Source organism: Hippoglossus hippoglossus, chromosome 13 (genome assembly GCF_009819705.1).
Source record: "Hippoglossus hippoglossus isolate fHipHip1 chromosome 13, fHipHip1.pri, whole genome shotgun sequence".
Taxonomy (NCBI): domain Eukaryota; kingdom Metazoa; phylum Chordata; class Actinopteri; order Pleuronectiformes; family Pleuronectidae; genus Hippoglossus; species Hippoglossus hippoglossus.
Window position 1 is genome coordinate 10,399,111 of NC_047163.1, and position 18,259 is coordinate 10,417,369.

Below are 18,259 nucleotides of genomic sequence, written 5' to 3' on the forward strand. Positions count from 1 at the left end.
GTCAGGCTGCCTCCCCAGATCCTGCTGAGCGAGGTCATAGCCAGGGTTTTTAAAAATACTGAGGTTGAGAGTTCAGGCCACTGCAGGCTATAAAATATTACTGTCAGCCACCACCCCCCAAATCCCATTATGTGTGACCTTCTATTATAATCTGCGCTTAGCTAACTCAAATCCCCAAATTCCCAGAAAAAGCAGAGGACACAACCCCTGTGTTGTCATTTTCTTCAGCTCTTCTTTAGATATGTTATTTATAAACTGTCGGCTGAAGGTGCAGTAATTCAGGAGACATCCCACATTCCTTATGTCTCTTCTGTTTCTCTTTATGTCTTTTAAACACAATGATGTGTTTAACCTGAGCTGTTAGCTGCTGAGGGTGGGATGCTAATAAATGCATTAAATAGTATTATCATCATAGTTATCTTATCATTATTTATCAATTATTGCTTCATATACCTTAGAAATAGTGTGTATTTATTTGAAAATAAAATAAAATATATATTTCTTTCAGTATTAAGTTTAGTTTTCAGTTTAGCTTATGAAAATGCAACATTTCAATCAAAGGCAGAAAAATTTGGGAAAAAAAGTTTAAAGTTCATCCAACAATTTAGTTTTTTCACTGTAGAAAATACTGGAAAAACTCATTATCATAAAATTATCATATCTTAAATAATAATAATAAATTACTATTAATCTATCGGAAATGACATTATAAATACTCTTTAATTTGTTGTTGCAGTCATCAGACTCAGTTGTTGTGAGTCTGATGTAAGAGGAACAACTATGACAGAAACATTGCATTTTTAATAATGATACTGCTGAGATCATGTGAATTGAAACTGTTTATTATTCTTTTCTACTGGGAGCGTTACAGACAACACTTATTTTGGCTTTTAGGAGCAACAATGGTTTCAAGAAAATCTGATTTCCCTCGTTCAAAATGCAAATTAGTGCAACAAGTTGTTCTCAAATCTGATCAGATTAACAGCTCTACCTGAGGAACCCGTGGTATAATGTGTCTTTGTGTTAGGATGAAAGTGTCACCGAGACAGTAGTAAAAACCACCACAGTAACAAGATAATGTTATCCTGCGAGAGAAGGTTCCTGAACAAGGGATCTTTATTGGTATACACGTGATTCCTGGACATGAGACTCATTGCACTAAAAACATTAGGAAATGTCAATGTCTGCGGAATTAAAATTGCAAGCATGTTACTTGAATAAACAGTTGCGTAGGCAGCATCATAATGCAACCTAAATCTCAAGTTTTAGTTTCAGTACCCAATCAGACCATTAGGTGGAGATGGTGAGCTGGCCTCACGGTAATCTGGCATCTACTTTCCTCAGCACAGAGAGAATGCAGATATGGTAGCAGGCAGAGTTATGCCTCAAGATGCACCTTAAATACTGTGCACTGTCTGGCTGCATTTGATAACGTGCACTGCTCTGGAAACAGACTGTCTTATCAGTCAATAGGTTTTGATGTCACACCAAGCACAGAGACACTGTGTGGGGAAAAAAAGGACAATGATTCTGAGCTCTGATCATAAGAACTTATTTTATGCTTCCATGACAACAATCTGAGCGGTGATATTCCCCTAAATTTTATCTAAAGCCTTGTTCTGTTGCTCAGAATCAGCTGAGAAAAGTCTCACTCACCAGCCTTCTTGATCCTCTTGCGCTCTTTGAGCTGGTAAGGTTTGTGGTCGTGCGATAGAGGAATGGCATTGCCGTTTTTATCACAAAGGACTCCGCGTGAATCTCCAACGTTGGCCACGGTCAGCTCCTTATCGGACAGTAGAGCCACCAGACATGTGGTACCTGAGGCAGAGGGGGGGGAGAGGGGGAGGGTTCAGTTCAGTCATTTGTAATCCAAGGTGGGAAACTTTAATCAGGTGCACAAGTTAAAACACAATAAAATAGTACAGTGCAAAATAAATACTACAGCTACTACTGCTACTACTAATCATAATAATAATATGTGGATGAATACGAAAGTACAGATGTGTTCTTAAGATGTCTCGTCACCAAAATGAAATGTAAAAATTGAGCAGGTTTTAGTACAAAAGGAGGAGGCAAGGAAAGATGAAGAAAGTCTCTATGTGTAATTTTAAGATAATATAGCAAATTTTCATATTATTTATGTATAAATTATCAGACAAGGAAGTGCATTTTCCACTCTAGATAATTAAATACACGACAAATTAAGGGAATATTACATTTTTGCATGAATCATACAACAAAAGAGCTATTTTTTGAGCTGAATGTTAATGTTTGGAGTCCATCAGCTCATAATGACAATGATGATTATATTCAGCAAGTATAATATGCATGCTAACATGTGATAATAAGCAATAAACACTAAGTACACCTGAGGCTGATGGGAATTAAATTACTTTTATTATCTTAATATTATTATTAAATCAGAAACCAGAGAATTGGAAACTTCAAATTTTGAGCAGACGCTGGTGCTAGAGAAACAAAAATCTGAATTCATCCTGAGGGGATCAACCACAAGTTGATTCAATATTTAATTTACATTTCATTCAAAACATCAAATGTTTTCTGCCTCATGGCGTCGCTGATGGAAAGTTCAGTTCAATGGATCACCAAAGTCGCTTGGATTCAACCTCATGGGACCATGAATATCTGTGTTTCAGAAAAATCCAAATTGGCATAAATGAGTTCTGCTTAAATATTCTGTGACATCTGACAAATGTATATAAACTCACTGTGCCTATTGTTGGATCACGCAACCCTAACTCATAGCAACCTTTGATAAAAACTTGAGTAACACAAATACCCAACCTCAGTAAAACACACTACTCTTCTTTTACACACACACTCCCCTCCTGCACTCAAGTGGAACACATGGGGCCGTGTGCAAATATTGCAAAAACTCTTTGAAGCAACTTCTCGTCCTTGCACCACTCGCCTGGACGCTTTCATTTATTTTCCTCCTTCCTCTCTTTGTTCGGCCTCCAAGTCAGAGAGAACACAGCCTAGACTCAGAATCTGAGGCCTATTGTGTGAGATCCAACAGTCCTATAGAGGAAGAACAGATCTGCCTGATTGGTCACACATAGCGAAGACAAAACTGGAGACAGAGGGGAACAGAGGAGTTTGGAAAAGAAAGGACAGAGTGCAGGGCTCCTACTGGCCTGGGCCACCCAGACAGAGAGCTGGGCGGCTGGTATAGGGAGGAAGACGAGGAATGGGACATACAGTCGAGACACAATCAGGATTTTAGTGGTTGAGAAAAGACTAAAGCCACATTCAGCTCTGAAATGTGGATGGAACTTTAAGTTCCACATCTTGGTGTGATGTTGACTGACCGTCCATGTCTCAGGCGTATTGACCAGAATGAAAAACATCTATCTCCCCAATGACTGTTTCTTCCATTCAGTTCAGCTGGTACAGTCAGCATGTGAGAGATGTGTAACACACACAGTGGAATGAAAAGAGAGAATACAGAAGGAGACGTTGGAGCCAGAGGATGAGGAGACATGTGAGGAACTAAAGAGAAAATTGATAACTTCTTAGAAAGACAAGGACTTCATTATTCTCCCTTTTTGGCATTGGGAAGATGTGATAAACAGAAAATTGGGGGAAAATTGGAGACTGAAAATAAGTGTGAGAGAGAGCAGGAGCTGGAAGCGAGGCTAAGACGAATGAAGTAAATATTGCTGCCACTTAATTGTAAATGACTCACTAAGTCTTTTACACAGCTTGTGAAAAATCCATTTCTATTAGTTTCATCATGGTGTGCATCCCTAATCCTGCTGCCTGTGCCTATAGCCGCCACTGCGCTGTGCCATGCTGTCCAGCTAATTATCCCATCCGCCAGTTCCCATGGCGATCAAGATGATGGACTGAGGTGCCTCGCAAGCACACCCTCCCCCCAATTAGCCAAGCCATGCCAAGCACATGTTCAGCGTTTCCCATTAAGATGGCACCATGACCCAAATGCACCCCGTGCTCACGTTAATGATTGGCTTAGCTCGGGCAGGCCCACCTTCAACTCTCCAACGAGATTAACGTCTCAGTCCCAGTTAGACTCCCCCCTCCGATTTTATATCATTTCACTAACACTCTGAATCATTTATCATTCAACACACAAATACATCACATGGATCATGTTTGTAAACAAGCTGCTGGGCATTGAGGTGAAAATGTAACTTCAAAAACAGGGCGGTGCAGGACTGCCACCACCCTGTTTGCCCGGCTCATCGTCACTCAACCTGCCCCTTAGTCTCACGATAACATCAAACATCTCTTCCTCCAAGAGCTGCCGTCCAGTTTGATCTGAATCTGTCAAGCCAATTCAGACACGAAAATGTCCAGAGCCCGTCCAGACATTCTGCGGACTTTGTCTTTCACAAACGTCCAGGACACTCAGGTGTGACGTCTGGGTGGATCCTGCAGGAGGCAGTTTAAAACTGCTGCGGAAAGTAGAGGATGTTTTTTTTGTTTACAGCACATCAACACCGGTGTAGGCCCTTCATCACGAAAAGCTCTCAAATGTCATTGTCTTTCCAAATTAACATCTTCGGAAAAGTCTTCTACATGTATGGCACCTCTTCTTCATCCTGACATTTTGTTTTCTTCCAGTTTTGCATCAGACGCTTGTTAGAAATGTCATCAACGCGCCCACTCGATCCCTGTGAATTCCATTTTCCTGCTGTATTCTCACTTGTACATTCCACAGACATTTTACTAAGGGGTTCCGGAAGAAAGGTAGAGAGCCAGTGACTCGGACATTTGTGTCCTCACACACAGCCCCTTTCGGATAATTCCAGGAGAAAGTCTGGAGTTCAGCGAATGCCTGAAAGCAGCATTAGACTTGCACTCTTAACTCTTGTAACACTACCATATTTACTCCGCATGTGTCACTTTGAATTGCCTGCAATATGCAATATGTCCATTGTGTCACTACAAAGCCTTAGACAAACTTAAATTCTCTTAATGTATAGTATTTTTTCCCCATTCATCTCTTCTGGTCCTGAACAATCAGCTGCCTCGAGGCCTTCCTCAGCCTTTCACTTGCTTTGAGGTTATGTGCACATTTAAATCACCCACTCGTGTCTCAAGCGTGTGAGAATTTGTATGGATATAACCTATGTATCTAACCAGCTCGTCTAATGAAAGATGTTGTACGAGGTCAATCTTGTGGGTCAAAAAGTGTTTTAAAAAGGACTTCTCAACAACTCAAGATTGACAGGTTCAAAAATCAGTGCAACAGAAGCAGAGATAGCGTCTGTTTTATTCCACTCATTCTTCTTCTTTGTCTAAATCTGGTGCGTACATTATCCGCTGTTACTCGATTGCTGGCAGTTGTCTGGATTGTCTTGCTCATTTCTTTCTAACTTTACACCCCCAGAGTTTTCTCTTTTTCATACTCATAGTGTTCAGCCAAAAAAGGCTTCTTGTATGAGAAAATATGTCGAAAAAGAAAAAATCACATATTCGGCAGAACTTCCCTGGAACAATAAGCTGGTGGAGTTCCCGTTTAAGATGATCAACCTGCCAATCTCCTTCCTCGTCACCTCCCATGTGAGAGCAGAGGAATTAAAAGCTTCATGTCTTTAATAGCTTAAACCCCTCGAATTTTTACATGCTGAGGTCGGACAATTTCAAATCCAACGTCAAACTTGTGAAATCTTGAATCTAGCTTGAGACGATAGAGAATTCAAATCCAGCACCTAGGTGTTTTCCCAGAATGGTCCTGCAGTCTCCCTTATGAGTTCAAGAAACTTGGAAATTTTATCGAAACTTTTACACTCAGCTGCCAAAAACCACAGCAGTGATGAGCTGGGATCCTATAAAACAATATCTCTCACATCAGATGTCAGCGCCTGTTGTCAGATGTTTCATCAACATTATGTTCATCTCCCTTAACTACATATTTCCCAGAGTACTTTAATCTATACTGCACAATGATTATATGTTTATATGAACAACAATATTCAGACCATTGCCCTCATTCTGAAATCGACATCATTTCAATTATTATGTTCAGTGAGTTGCTAATAGAATATTCCATCCATAGTCCTGTTCACATGTTGCAGAGCATCGTCTGAATATGATGTCAAACAGTTAGTATCCTCCGTCACATGTTGTAATGCGATTCAGACCTTTACATGTCTACATAATGTGACTAGAATACTCCACATCTTTTATTTAGATTAGATTTTATTTAATTTCAATGTGATTCCAGGAAGTAGTTTGTATTTTATATCGTGCAGATAAACACCTATGTTGTCTATCTGTAGTCATTTGAGGACTTCTACTGTAAAGCAGGACCAAAGATACGGTGCGTCCTGATGTGATATTTGAGGATAAGTATCTGATCAAGACACTTTATATATTGTACAGCTGCACACATACATATCCTTACTTGGGTAACAGTCTTAACCGACTCATTTGTAAGCGAACACCACACAGCGACATGCACAAATAAATAACAGCCATTTTTTTCAGTTAATGATAATCCACTCTGACAGCAAGGGGATCCAGTTTGGGGTTTAACAAAAAACAAACTGACACTTGATAACAGCACAGAAATAGAGAAATGGGCTTAGTCTTATTTTGATTAAAATTTCTTGGCAGATTCTCAAATCTTTAAGATTTCTTCGCTCGTCTATCAGGACAAAGTTAAGGTCACTTTAAGGTCATACTGCAGCAGCTTCAGATTGTATTTGTGGAGGATAATCAAGTACTCAGATCTGTTCACTACTAACGAATCAGATCAAATTAATGATTTAAGATTAGCTGCGGTCGTTCACCATATGATTGAGAAGACTGGAGTTTGAAACAAATGGTGGAAAGGGGTCACTCAATGTGGAACTAGTTACTACAGGTGATAACTATTAAATTCAAAAACTACATTATGATAACATTCAAATGTAACATATAAAAAGGTTTGATTCCAGTCTGTCTGCACAACTGAGTTGGTACGATCTGTGCTGGCGTCATTATTTGGTGCCACTAAAGGTCAGGTGTTGTTGGGTTTCCAAACACAGTGAACTAAAGGAGGAAAACACGGCAGAATCTGCAAACATACTCGGAGTGAGCCAACATTTAGCTGAAGGGGAATGGAGTGTATGGTGCTTTTTAAGCAAAGAGAACAACAATGATGTTAAACAAACACTAACATCACTGGAGTCAGTCCACAAACATGAAATAACTCATAGCAATGATGTAAGCACTAAAAATGACATCTACAGCCATTAATAACAGCAAACAGGCTTAGAAACACAAAGACTAAATGTCTGGGACATAACAACATGGAGCTAGAAATGAGTATTAGCTTTCTGCTACTAAATATATGACAGTTTAAATCAATAAATAAATATATAACAGTACAGTAGACTTTTTATAGATGTAGATGTCAACCTATAATGGTGCTGTTTTATATTTTTCTTTATATCCCACAGTATAGCCCATTTCTCACAATTATGTTTTTTCTCTATCAAGCCAATTTTAATTTTATTACATAAAGTCTATGTTTTTAACCAAAGAAGAGGTTTATAGTTACCGTAGCAATACACTGTGTAATGATACTACAATACGATATCGATAGTCTGGCACCAGCAAGATAAATACTTTCTGTTGCATCTCTGAGGCAGAATATTTAGTTTCTAGAATAGTCCGATTTATGGCAGTTCAGCTTTTTGCCAGTTTGACATTGAATTGATATCATGCATGTTAATGTTGCTGTGTTTGTAAAAAGCGCTCAGGCGTCACACACTCACATATCTATAAAACATAAAGCATTTAATCAGGCAGTGAATAAATGCAGTGAACAGTTTGTTTGATTCCTGCCTTGCCAAAAATGATCCTGCATATTTCAGAGAGGGAAGAGATTCCTGCACATATTTACATGAATTAATTTACAAAATGTCCTTCTCTCAAACTATCTCTAAAGACATAAACCTTTAAAACATAAAACATGGCCAATGCAACAGAACTATTGATTATTGGACTAAAGCACTACCGGAAACATTTGCGTGCTTGTGTGGATGCAAACATTTTGCTGAGAGACATGTCAAACAGCTACATAAAGATTAGCACCACACTGCCTCAGGGACACAGTTTCCCTAACAGACTGCGAGGTGCTGGACATTCCATCAAAGTCCCATCTCCCTTATCTTCCTTTGGAGCGCTTTTGTTTGCTGATAAACAACAGAGGGATGAACGAAAAAAAGGGGGGGGGGGGGGGGTAAATCTGATATGCTGTTGTCCTGGGGACTGGGAGCTGAATTGAGAGCGTGTCTCTCCATTTCCCCCCGCTCTTCCTTCCCTGCCAGCTTCATTTAGGCTCCGATTACGACATAAAGCAGGGCGCTGTGCACCCTAAATGATGCGATTGTTGAATCAGATACAGGGAGAAGAATGCACAACAATTACCTGATCAGCAGACACCCTCCCTCCCGCTATCACTCCCTCCCAGATACGCTGACAAGAAGGCGAATTCAATCCCTGACTGTCGAAGGCCCGGGGACAGACATGCAGGCATTTTGCTCGAGTGGAGCTTGACTGTAAGTTTATCTATCTTACCAAATAAGGAGGATAGAAATATAGATGCATGGGAGTCAGATAGAAACAGATGGGAAGTAGTGAGAATCTTTCGACCCTGGATGCAACAGGTCACGTAGCTTAAGTAGGCAGAGGGATCAGGAGGGGAGATTTACTTGGTGGCTGTTTTGAGAGCAACGGGGATCAGAAAGCTGAGCTAGTGAAGCAGCGGAGCAGAGGAGGACAAGGATAAAAAGAGGCGAGTGCAACAAAAGGTGATGCAGCTGCAGCATATCAACCTTTTCTGAGAGCTTATAGTCAGCCGTCGCCTGCAGTCTGGGTGCTCCTGGTCTGGACAGTTAAATTCTCCAGTTTAACAATCCGCGGATCATATGACCGACCATTCTCAGGACGACGTGAGGCCTTCTCAATGGCCCTTTCATACCACTGACCCCCCCCCCCCCCTCAACAACATACATGTGAGTCACATCAGCCGTCTGTGCAGGTTTTCCTTTAGGCTAAACTCCGTTCAGACATGTAATCCAATTGTAAGTTGTTGCATTCCTTTCCCCCTCGTTTCTTTTTCTTAAGGGAAAGTCTGGTGTATTGCAACTCAAAGTAAATGCTGTGATCTGACGATGAGAGGAAACTGAAGAGGTCACACGATCCGACAGGTTTCAGACGAGCTAAGCGTTTACATAGATCAGCGGAGGTACTTTATTTAAAAATTTACATTTTTAATTGGGGCCTCTGTTGCGGTCTGGTGGTTAGGACGTTAACGATTGAACACAACAAACCCTGCTCAAATCTGGCCAGTGACAATTTTTGCATCAATAGTGTCTTCTCCCTTGAGTTCATTTCAACTGCAACTGTGATCTATTTGATGTTGAAAATGAATGAATGACCAATAAATACTTAACATAAATACTCATTCATTCGCTGTGATTTTTTCTGACATTATTCAGCTGGATTCTGGCAGGAAATAAAAAGGACTCTGACGTTTACGCTCTCACATACAAACTGTCCTGAAAATTTCAGGACAATCTCTGGTGTTCAGTGCATGTCTGAAAGCAGCTTAAGTGAGTAAAACTGCATAAATATCTGTTGTAATTATGAGAGACAAATCCTTGAACCCAGGTAATTTCCCTCTCAGGAATTACTTAATGTATCTGTCATCACTTTCTCCAGTTACTTATTGCAGCTACATTCTTCCCAGCTTTAGAGTAATCAGGGGCCCCGGAAGGAAACTGAACCTCGCGACAGGAGCCATGAATTCTTCAGAGAGCAGCATGTCATGACAGTCACTCCATGTAATCATCTTATGATCTATATTTGAACTCACTCCTCTGCATGTTCAATACGACAATATTGTTTTCTGCCATGAGAAAAGTTTCATGATCTCCAACTCCTCCTCCTTCATCACGTCCCTGTGGTATAAATGTATCGGAGGTGGATGAAAAAGCACGTGAAGCTCATTACTCTGCTGCTCCTCTCTCTTCCTCTTACTGCTTCTCTGATGTCTGCAAAACGTATTATGAACTTAATTGTTATAATCTGAAAAATATGGCTGCGGTGAAATCTAGGACCAAGAAATATGTTTATAAATGAAGCTCTTGCGTCTCTGCGTCAGATATGTACGATTCTGTGTTGGGACGTTTTTTTCTTCTCTTTCCCGTCTCTCCCCCATGATTTATCTCTTTGCCCTCTCTCATCACCCTTTGTTTTGGTTCGTGCAGATCGGTCTTTTTCATCATCCTTTGTATCCATGCTCTCATTTTCCTCACCCTCTGACTGTGCCACTCTCTGTTTGTCCCCTCCCTGTCCCTCCTCACCCTTTGTCTCTGCCCCCTCTCCTTTATTGCCCTCCCTTCATTTCCCCTTTCGTACGGGGGCTCTTGTTCCTCTCTGCTCTATAGCTCTAACCAGCAAAATGTCCTCCTCACATACACATGCATCCTTCTTTCTGACCCCTCTCCGCCTCTTTCTATCCATCTCTCGCTCTCTCTCTTTCTCCCTCTCTTGTTACACCCCTCCCTCCCTCCCTCCAGAGATAATTACTACAAGCCTTGTGAAGATCAGCTTGTATTTAAACAGCTGAATAAGCAAGGCCGGGGGCTGCTGACAGTCACTATTCAACAGTCAAGTAGAAAATAATAGTTTGCATGCAGCATTATAGGGGACATTTAAAAACACTGCCGCAAACAAACTAGTGATTTGTTATTCTGTCTTCAGTAATGAGCAACAAAAGCGGGCAAAGATCATCTGCATGTGGCCTTGAATGGTATATTGTATGCACACATTCAGGTCATTGCTAATTTATGGACCAGTGTAAGATCTAGACACACAGAACTGATGCAGGGAATTGTCTTACACTGGAATTTATCATGTATACAGTTACCTCTGACCAAGGGGTTAGGTGTCAGTTTTGTTTGTTTCTCTGTTAGTTAGTAGGATTACGCAAATACAACTAGACGGATTATCACAGAACTTGGTGGAAGGATGCAGTATGGGTGTGGATCTGAATAAATGGTGGATCCAGGTATTTTGTTTCACTTTCTCTGGAGGGTTTCTCACAGAATTCATTCAATCTACTGCGGTATAGCGGGGGGGGGGGGGGGGGGGCATGTGCACGTGCACGTGCACACAAAACTTGCTCGAACGCACAACAGATTTCAAGTGACAGGAACACAGGTACGCGTGAGAGAGAACTACGTTGCATGCCACTTGCAAGTGTGTGCACAACAATGTGCAGGATGTAGTACGGGTCAGGTGGTGCAGATCCAGATCAGGGGGTGTGATTTTTTTTTCAACTTTCTTAAACATTGTGAGATGGTGTTTTGGTCATTTTCTTTGATTTTCCCAGATCCCAGAATTCACGGATCTTGATTAAAACTGGAATTACCGCACTGCGGTTGTATGCCTCCGCTTACCAGTAGAGTTTTCATTGACATATTCCTATATACTTTTTTTTACAGATTCATATAAGGTCACTTTGACCTTTTACCACTGAAATGTATTCACTTTATCTGACAACTGATCGAAAGTTGATGAAATTCCCTCAAAGACTTGAGGCAAACTTCCTAGTGAATTGTACCAGATAAAATGAAATTCCCTACAGGCAGTCCTAATATACCCCATTCACAGGGATGTGGGGTCACTGTGACCTTGACCTGTGACCTACAAACACCAAAATCAAATAAGTTCATTTTTGAGTCCAAGTGAATGTTTGTACCAAATTTGAAGACATTCCCTTAAGCTGATCTTGAGATATAACCTTCAAGAAAAAATAATATTTCGTGAGTCCACTGTGACCTTGACCTTTGGCTACCAAAGTCAAGTGAGTTTATGCTTGAGTCCAAGTGAATTTTTGTGCCATGTTTAGTGAACTGATAACTTTGAGTGTTTGCAATTTGTTGCAAATCTAAATAAAAATTTGGACCCAGTGAATTTAAAAGTGGTTTCATAAGCGTACTGGATGATTTTGAAGTTTTATGGGAATCTTTTTCCAGGCGGTTGAGGTATTTAACAGTTAAACACACACACACCTGCTTCATTGTAAGTGGCAGACAGCTTATCCAGTATTTCTCTGTCCAACGTCAGGATCTGCTTTTCCAGGATGGAGGGATAGGAGACGCCACCCCTCTCTTTCTTTTCATCTTTCTCTTTTTCTCTGTCTCGCTCTTTCTCCCGTTCATAGGTCAGTAGCTGCTGGCGGAGAGCCTCGGACAGGTGGGCCTTGGCAAAGTCAGCAGCAGCCTGATAACAGAAAGCAAAGGGGGGGGGGGGGGGGGGGGGGCAGAGGGAGAATTAAAATCTGTAGATAAAAAATTGTATGGGCAAAAACACTACGAGCAAAACACTGATGTTGACACACATATTCTGACACATTTTCCATGTTGATGACAAGTGTTTTTCTTTATTGTGACCAGGTTCAAGCAGCTTTCATGTTCATATGATGCTTGTGTCAATATTTCCAAACGTAGTCTGGCTGGTTGGACATCGGAGGTGTAATGAAAACCAGGTTTTAACTGTTAAAGTGGTTCCAGCTTCTCAATCGTGAGGATTGTAAACTGAAGACGGTTCATGATAAAAACAGATGCTTAGATACTTTATCTTAGGCTGTAGGAAATTTATTACAATTGGCATAATGACAACAATTTGATGCCAAAATGTCTATTTCTATATTCTTGATTCAGAAAATTGTAATGTAGCACCAATTGTTTGTCGTTATAGATAACGATATACATAATAGATATTTTATGGATGTAAACACATTAACACACATTGTCTTTGGCAAGTGACACAGTGGGCTACAGCGGCCTGTTTGTCCTTTACACCTTGCTGTAGCACATAAATCACAGATAAAACAGATAAAGAAAGAAAAAGTGCAGCGTCAATCAAACACACACAAGCTCTCACACACACACACACGCACGCACGCACGCACGCACGCACGCACGCACGCACGCACGCACGCACGCACGCACGCACGCACCGCGCTGTGGGACACAGCTGAGCTTGAGAAACTGTATCCTCACCTCCATCCATTTTACTGTGAGGATAACACCAACTAAACCGTTTTTTTCCCACACATTCTCGCTGCTGTTTCAGAGCAAATAATGCCTCCCTCCACTGGTTCAGTGCCAGACAGACAACACAAGCCAATACCAAGGTCACAAAGTTCAAAAAGTTCCGCGAATGTCAGAGAATGATGTGCTGCCATGCAACTGTAACTGAAAAAAATGTATACAGCTTATATTTAATACATTGCTTTCAATTTTAGAAAGTCCAACACCTAAAAAGATGTGGATTATCAGAAGCAAACGAGAAATTCAATGAAGAGAAAACAAGCACTTACACAGGCTGCGTCTACCTACACTTGATATAGATTAGCTTGTAGACGAATGTGTGTATGAAGTTGGCGTGTTGTCAATTCAGTGGGGAGTAGTCTTTCCGTTTAAATGGAAATAAATGAACGAACTGGATTATTTTGGTAATTTTGTTGCCGGTGTAATTATGGTATTATTAGCAGCATCACCAACTCCAGGTTCAGGACTCAACAAATGTTTAAATGTTCATCCCCGTCCATCCAACATTATATCGTAAGAGACAAAGAACGTAAATCAATCCTGGCACCTTATACACCTTCTAGTTTGGCTCGGACTTAACAAGACATTCCAAAGGACCAGATCAAACAAAGGTGGGTGTGACAGCTTCCATAGACTCGAACACTGTCCCATTTAGCCCTCTCCTATACATCCCCCTTGTTCTCTCGTAATCTATATCTCACTCTGATCAGGAAACTGCTTTCAAGGGCTAAGATAACCTTCTCCTCCACATACATGAAATCCTCTCCTCGCTTGTTATATCTCATCTGTGTTGTTTAAGCTCTGCAAACTCAGTCACTCTTACACTATCATCTCCACTGTCACCCAAAAACATTCAGTGTTTTTATTTGGGGGATGTGTGAGAGTCTGTGTCTTTCATTTATTTTGTATTTCCCACACTCCCCTCTCTCTGCTTCCATGGTGATGTGCAGTCCAAAATCAACAGGGATCTTTTCTACATCCCTTTCTGACACTCTCCCTTCTCTTCTCATCTTGGCATACCTTCATCCTGTGGTTACCACACAGCGAGCAGGAGTCATAAACTAAGTTCAAAGGTCATAAATAGAACAAGAAGACTTTTGTCGGCTTGGGCTATACTCTGCTAATTATCCAAACTGTTTGATTGTCTGCCTCTCAGTCCTCAAGAAACCACGAGGGTCACAAACCCTTTTTCCAGCTACATTCCATTAAATACTTGAACACACATTCTGATCAGGCTTTGAGACAAGGTGACTGCATGAGTCTAACCTTGACAGAACGGGAAGTGAAGGCTAATTCTCGATTATCTGACCATCTAACCTGCCGGCTAACCAGATCGACACATCAAACATCAGGCTGTAGCATCTGCACCAGCTTAGAGGATGAAAGCAGGAAAGGGCAGGTGAGGGAGGGACGGCAGGGATGGATGGGGATGAAGTCTGTGGGATATAGGGATGAAGACAAGATGGCAAGGATCAAGGAAAGTAATACAGGAGGGAACAAAATGGAGGATGAGATCGGCAGTTGGCATAAGAGCACAACGGTGGAATGCAGGAGGAAAGAAAGAACGAGAGGGCGAACCCAGAAAAGATAGTTGGATTTGAGGGGAGGGTTACTCGTGCTGAAAGAGATGTACAAAAAGGTCGAAGCAGCAGGAGTCAAGAGCTGAGAGTCTTTGCTACCTGGTGGGCAACAATAGAGAAAGTAAGACTGTGCAGAAACTAGTGAAGATGCCATTAAGATGATGGGTTTATATGATCACGGGGAGAAATGCATGTGAACAAACAGTATGGAGAATAGTTTGAGGGAAACTTCTACAACAAGGGTTAAAGGTGCACAGGGTTTTATTGTAAATAACCAGTTATTTTTTACATTCACTGTTAGTCACCGACACACATTGTGAGGTCTAACAAAGGTGTTTGAGAACATTTCCTTCCTCATAATCATTCATTGTTTATTTGCAATCAGTCGTCTTCTTTCCTGCCTTTGTGTGCACACTGCTACATTTGTGTGTGTACATTGTTGTGTTACCGTTATAAATGTAGATCAGGAGAGGGCATCAAAACAACAGCGCATTGTGAATTGCGTAGCCTGCATGCTTGAATGTGCATCCACGTGCGTGGTTAAAATAAAACAAAAAACAAAGGACCCACTCACAGAAACAGTGACTGCACCCTGTTAAATGTTCAATAACGTTCACCAGGTGGTTGCTAGCTTTGTTGATAAGTTGTTTGGTGTTGTACTTTAGGTGCAGAGCTTTTTTGCTGAAAAGAGCTTTTTGCAGATGGACAAAGCTGATGACAATGAGATTGAACCTAAACGGTAAAGTTTCAGAGCATAAAACCAAAACAAAGAGCTGAAAGATGTAAAATAAAAATAAAAAAGCTCCATACAGCTCAGGGTTAGCTCCAATTATGCTTTATTGGCTTGTCATCATGACCACCCACTCTCACATTTGATATAGTTATTGGAACCGTTGTCAATGATACACTAATTAATGTTTTTATATTAAGTAATTAATTATGACTAAAAGTCCAGCAAACAACTGTTATTTTCATTTCGATATATTTTCTAAATTAATCAATAGGTTGCTTTGTTAATAAAATGTAATAAAATAGTAAAAAAAATGCTCCAGCAAAGTCTATAAATTACTGGATTTGTCTTTCTAACACTTCAAATCCCAGAGATATTCAGAAATATGTACACTACACTGAATCTTATGGTATTTTTGCTCAATGACCTGAAATGATTAATCATCCAAATCTCTGAATCAACTCATTGATTTATATATAAATAATTTCAAAATGCTTCAAGAAAACTGCAGTGGAGAAAATGAGTATTGGGACTTCTAGACCCAGCACAGGAGAGTGGTCCCAGAGTGCAATCAGTCTTGACTGTGCAGTCACATTGGGCTCTCCTTCACACCAGAACTCACCTGCACCACACAATTGCTGGTACACAAACCCACACACACACACACCTCAAAACATATCTCAAAAGCACCACCTATACGATTTGACCGTTTGCATCGTCTTCCCCGTCCCCCTAACACTCCCCCCTGACTGCTAACTGTGAGCCACTCAGATGCACAGTCCTGTATAAATGGTCAGGCCATTCAAACACTTCCATCCATCACATCGCAGGGCCAGCAGAGATGAGGAACATCATCCGAGTTTTCCTTCTGAATCACCCTGAGGGGATTTCATAACCGAGGCAGAAATATGTCTTCCTGCCGTCGCTCTGACAGATCAAGAAGGCAGATGGAGAGAAGAAGAAAAGAGGGAACAGAGAGGGGGAGAGACAGAGGAGTGTAAGAACTATTCATTAGAGGGAGAAAAGAGTGACTCTAGTCTAAAAGACAGATCCTGAGATAAGTGACAGAAAACCATCAAAGCGATGGAGAACAGAGAAGGCAGTGGTTATTAGAGAAGAGGGAGTCTGGAGGAAGGACGATTCAAAATATTTCCCTTTGTTGTATTCATTTCCAATTCACAAGTCATAAATTACAATGACAAAGATCCACCACTGAAGAGACCAGTTTACAATCCGAGTTTGCATTCACCGCAAAATGCTACGCGCTTCATGCTATAGGGAGAACAAAGAAGATCATTTGACTTTTCTTTAAACTAACTGAGACAATTTAAGACATAGTTTGCATTCATAATTAAAGGCAGGAAAAGGAGGCTTGTGCCACACACACACACACACACACACACACACACACACACACACACACACACACACACACACACACACACACACACACACACACACACACACACACACACACACACACACACACACACACACACACACACACACACACACACACACACACAGCAGAGGTGTCGCAGCTTTCTCCTCAAAATGACATTGCAGAGCTCTGTCTGTCCACAGGGCCGAGGGCAGCGTCATCGCACAGCCATCATTTCATTATCTCACACCTGAGCTTTGTATGTGTCAAGGCTATGCCAAGTATGAGGGTGGGAGTGGGTGTGTTATGTTGGCATGATGTTGTCACTGTAAATAAATAGAAGCTCACTCATTTGTACTTAGAAGGAATGTGAATGCACACAGGGGTTAAGAACCCACAAACATACGAGCGAAGAAGTCATGGCCCTAATAAGTCATTTGATAACAGCAAAGGTATTTCACCTCAAAATCCATTTGTTTAGTAGCTCAACTTTTAGGTCGACGGAGACGAGAAGTCCTTAACGTGCTCAGGAAAATGTAAATGTGGACACGGCAACTGGACAAACTTAATCCGTATCGAATTTTTGACCTTGGGGATCATAGTTTGTCCAAAAGTATGAATCTTAGAATTTTTTGGAATATCTTTTACCCAGTAAGTAGATGAGTAAATACACGGAAGAAAAGGAAAAAGGGGGGGGGGGGACAGTGAAGAGGCTGAACTAAGCCGTTGAGCAAACCCAGGCACATTTACATTGAGGTTTTTAAAATGTCAGAGTGAATTTATGTGCGTCGTCAAATCAAGTGTCGTCTTCACAATAGCAGTGGAGCCATGACACTTATTCTGCCAGGCTGTAAAATGTTGACTTATTACTTGAGCAGTGAGAGACGTGGCAGAAAGCTAACCCCAGCACATTTAACTATGTCTTCTCAAACAGCCTGAGTCAGGATCAATGTGCATTCATTTTGTGATTTATATGATTACAGTGTCATTTTCATGATAGTAGTGGAATTATTTTTAAAATTCAGATTTTTTTTACAACTGTGATTTGCTGATAGGTTTCATTGGTCTTTAGAAAAACGATTCTAAAAACGAAGTATTTGCGAGTCAATAACTTCCTTCCTACGTAGCGTGAGCCAGAAGGCAGATTGGAAATGTTTGTGTGGCCTTGAAAACACCCTCCTGCACCCAAACACACAGATTGTACCCAGGCGTCCCGAGACTGTTTTTCTCTCCCAGCCATTAAATCTCACCCAAAACCCCAACAAACACCATGAGCACACATGGGCTCAGGGACGGAGCGCTGGGGGGGCGGCGGCGGTGTCGATACCATAGTCTGAACCTCAAATATCCTTCAGCTGCCAAGACAACTCATGCACACGATCACGTATCAGCAAACACGCATCACTACATCAGTTCAAGAAACCACTCGGAGCAGCATTCATATTCAAATACCAGTCGTGTCTCA

At 41.1% G+C, this 18,259-nt stretch overlaps 1 protein-coding gene across 1 annotated transcript in view; it reads right to left on the reverse strand.

The window, feature by feature from the left end:
- Nucleotides 1-18,259, reverse strand: part of ppm1lb (protein phosphatase, Mg2+/Mn2+ dependent, 1Lb) — a 48,855-nt gene that overhangs the window by 1,644 nt on the left and 28,952 nt on the right. The window contains exons 2-3 of the mRNA XM_034604372.1: nucleotides 12,060-12,270; nucleotides 1,657-1,818 (exon numbers count right to left, since the gene is read on the reverse strand). Coding sequence (XP_034460263.1) covers nucleotides 1,657-1,818; nucleotides 12,060-12,270 — 373 coding nt within the window. The remainder of the gene's footprint in view (nucleotides 1-1,656; nucleotides 1,819-12,059; nucleotides 12,271-18,259) is intronic.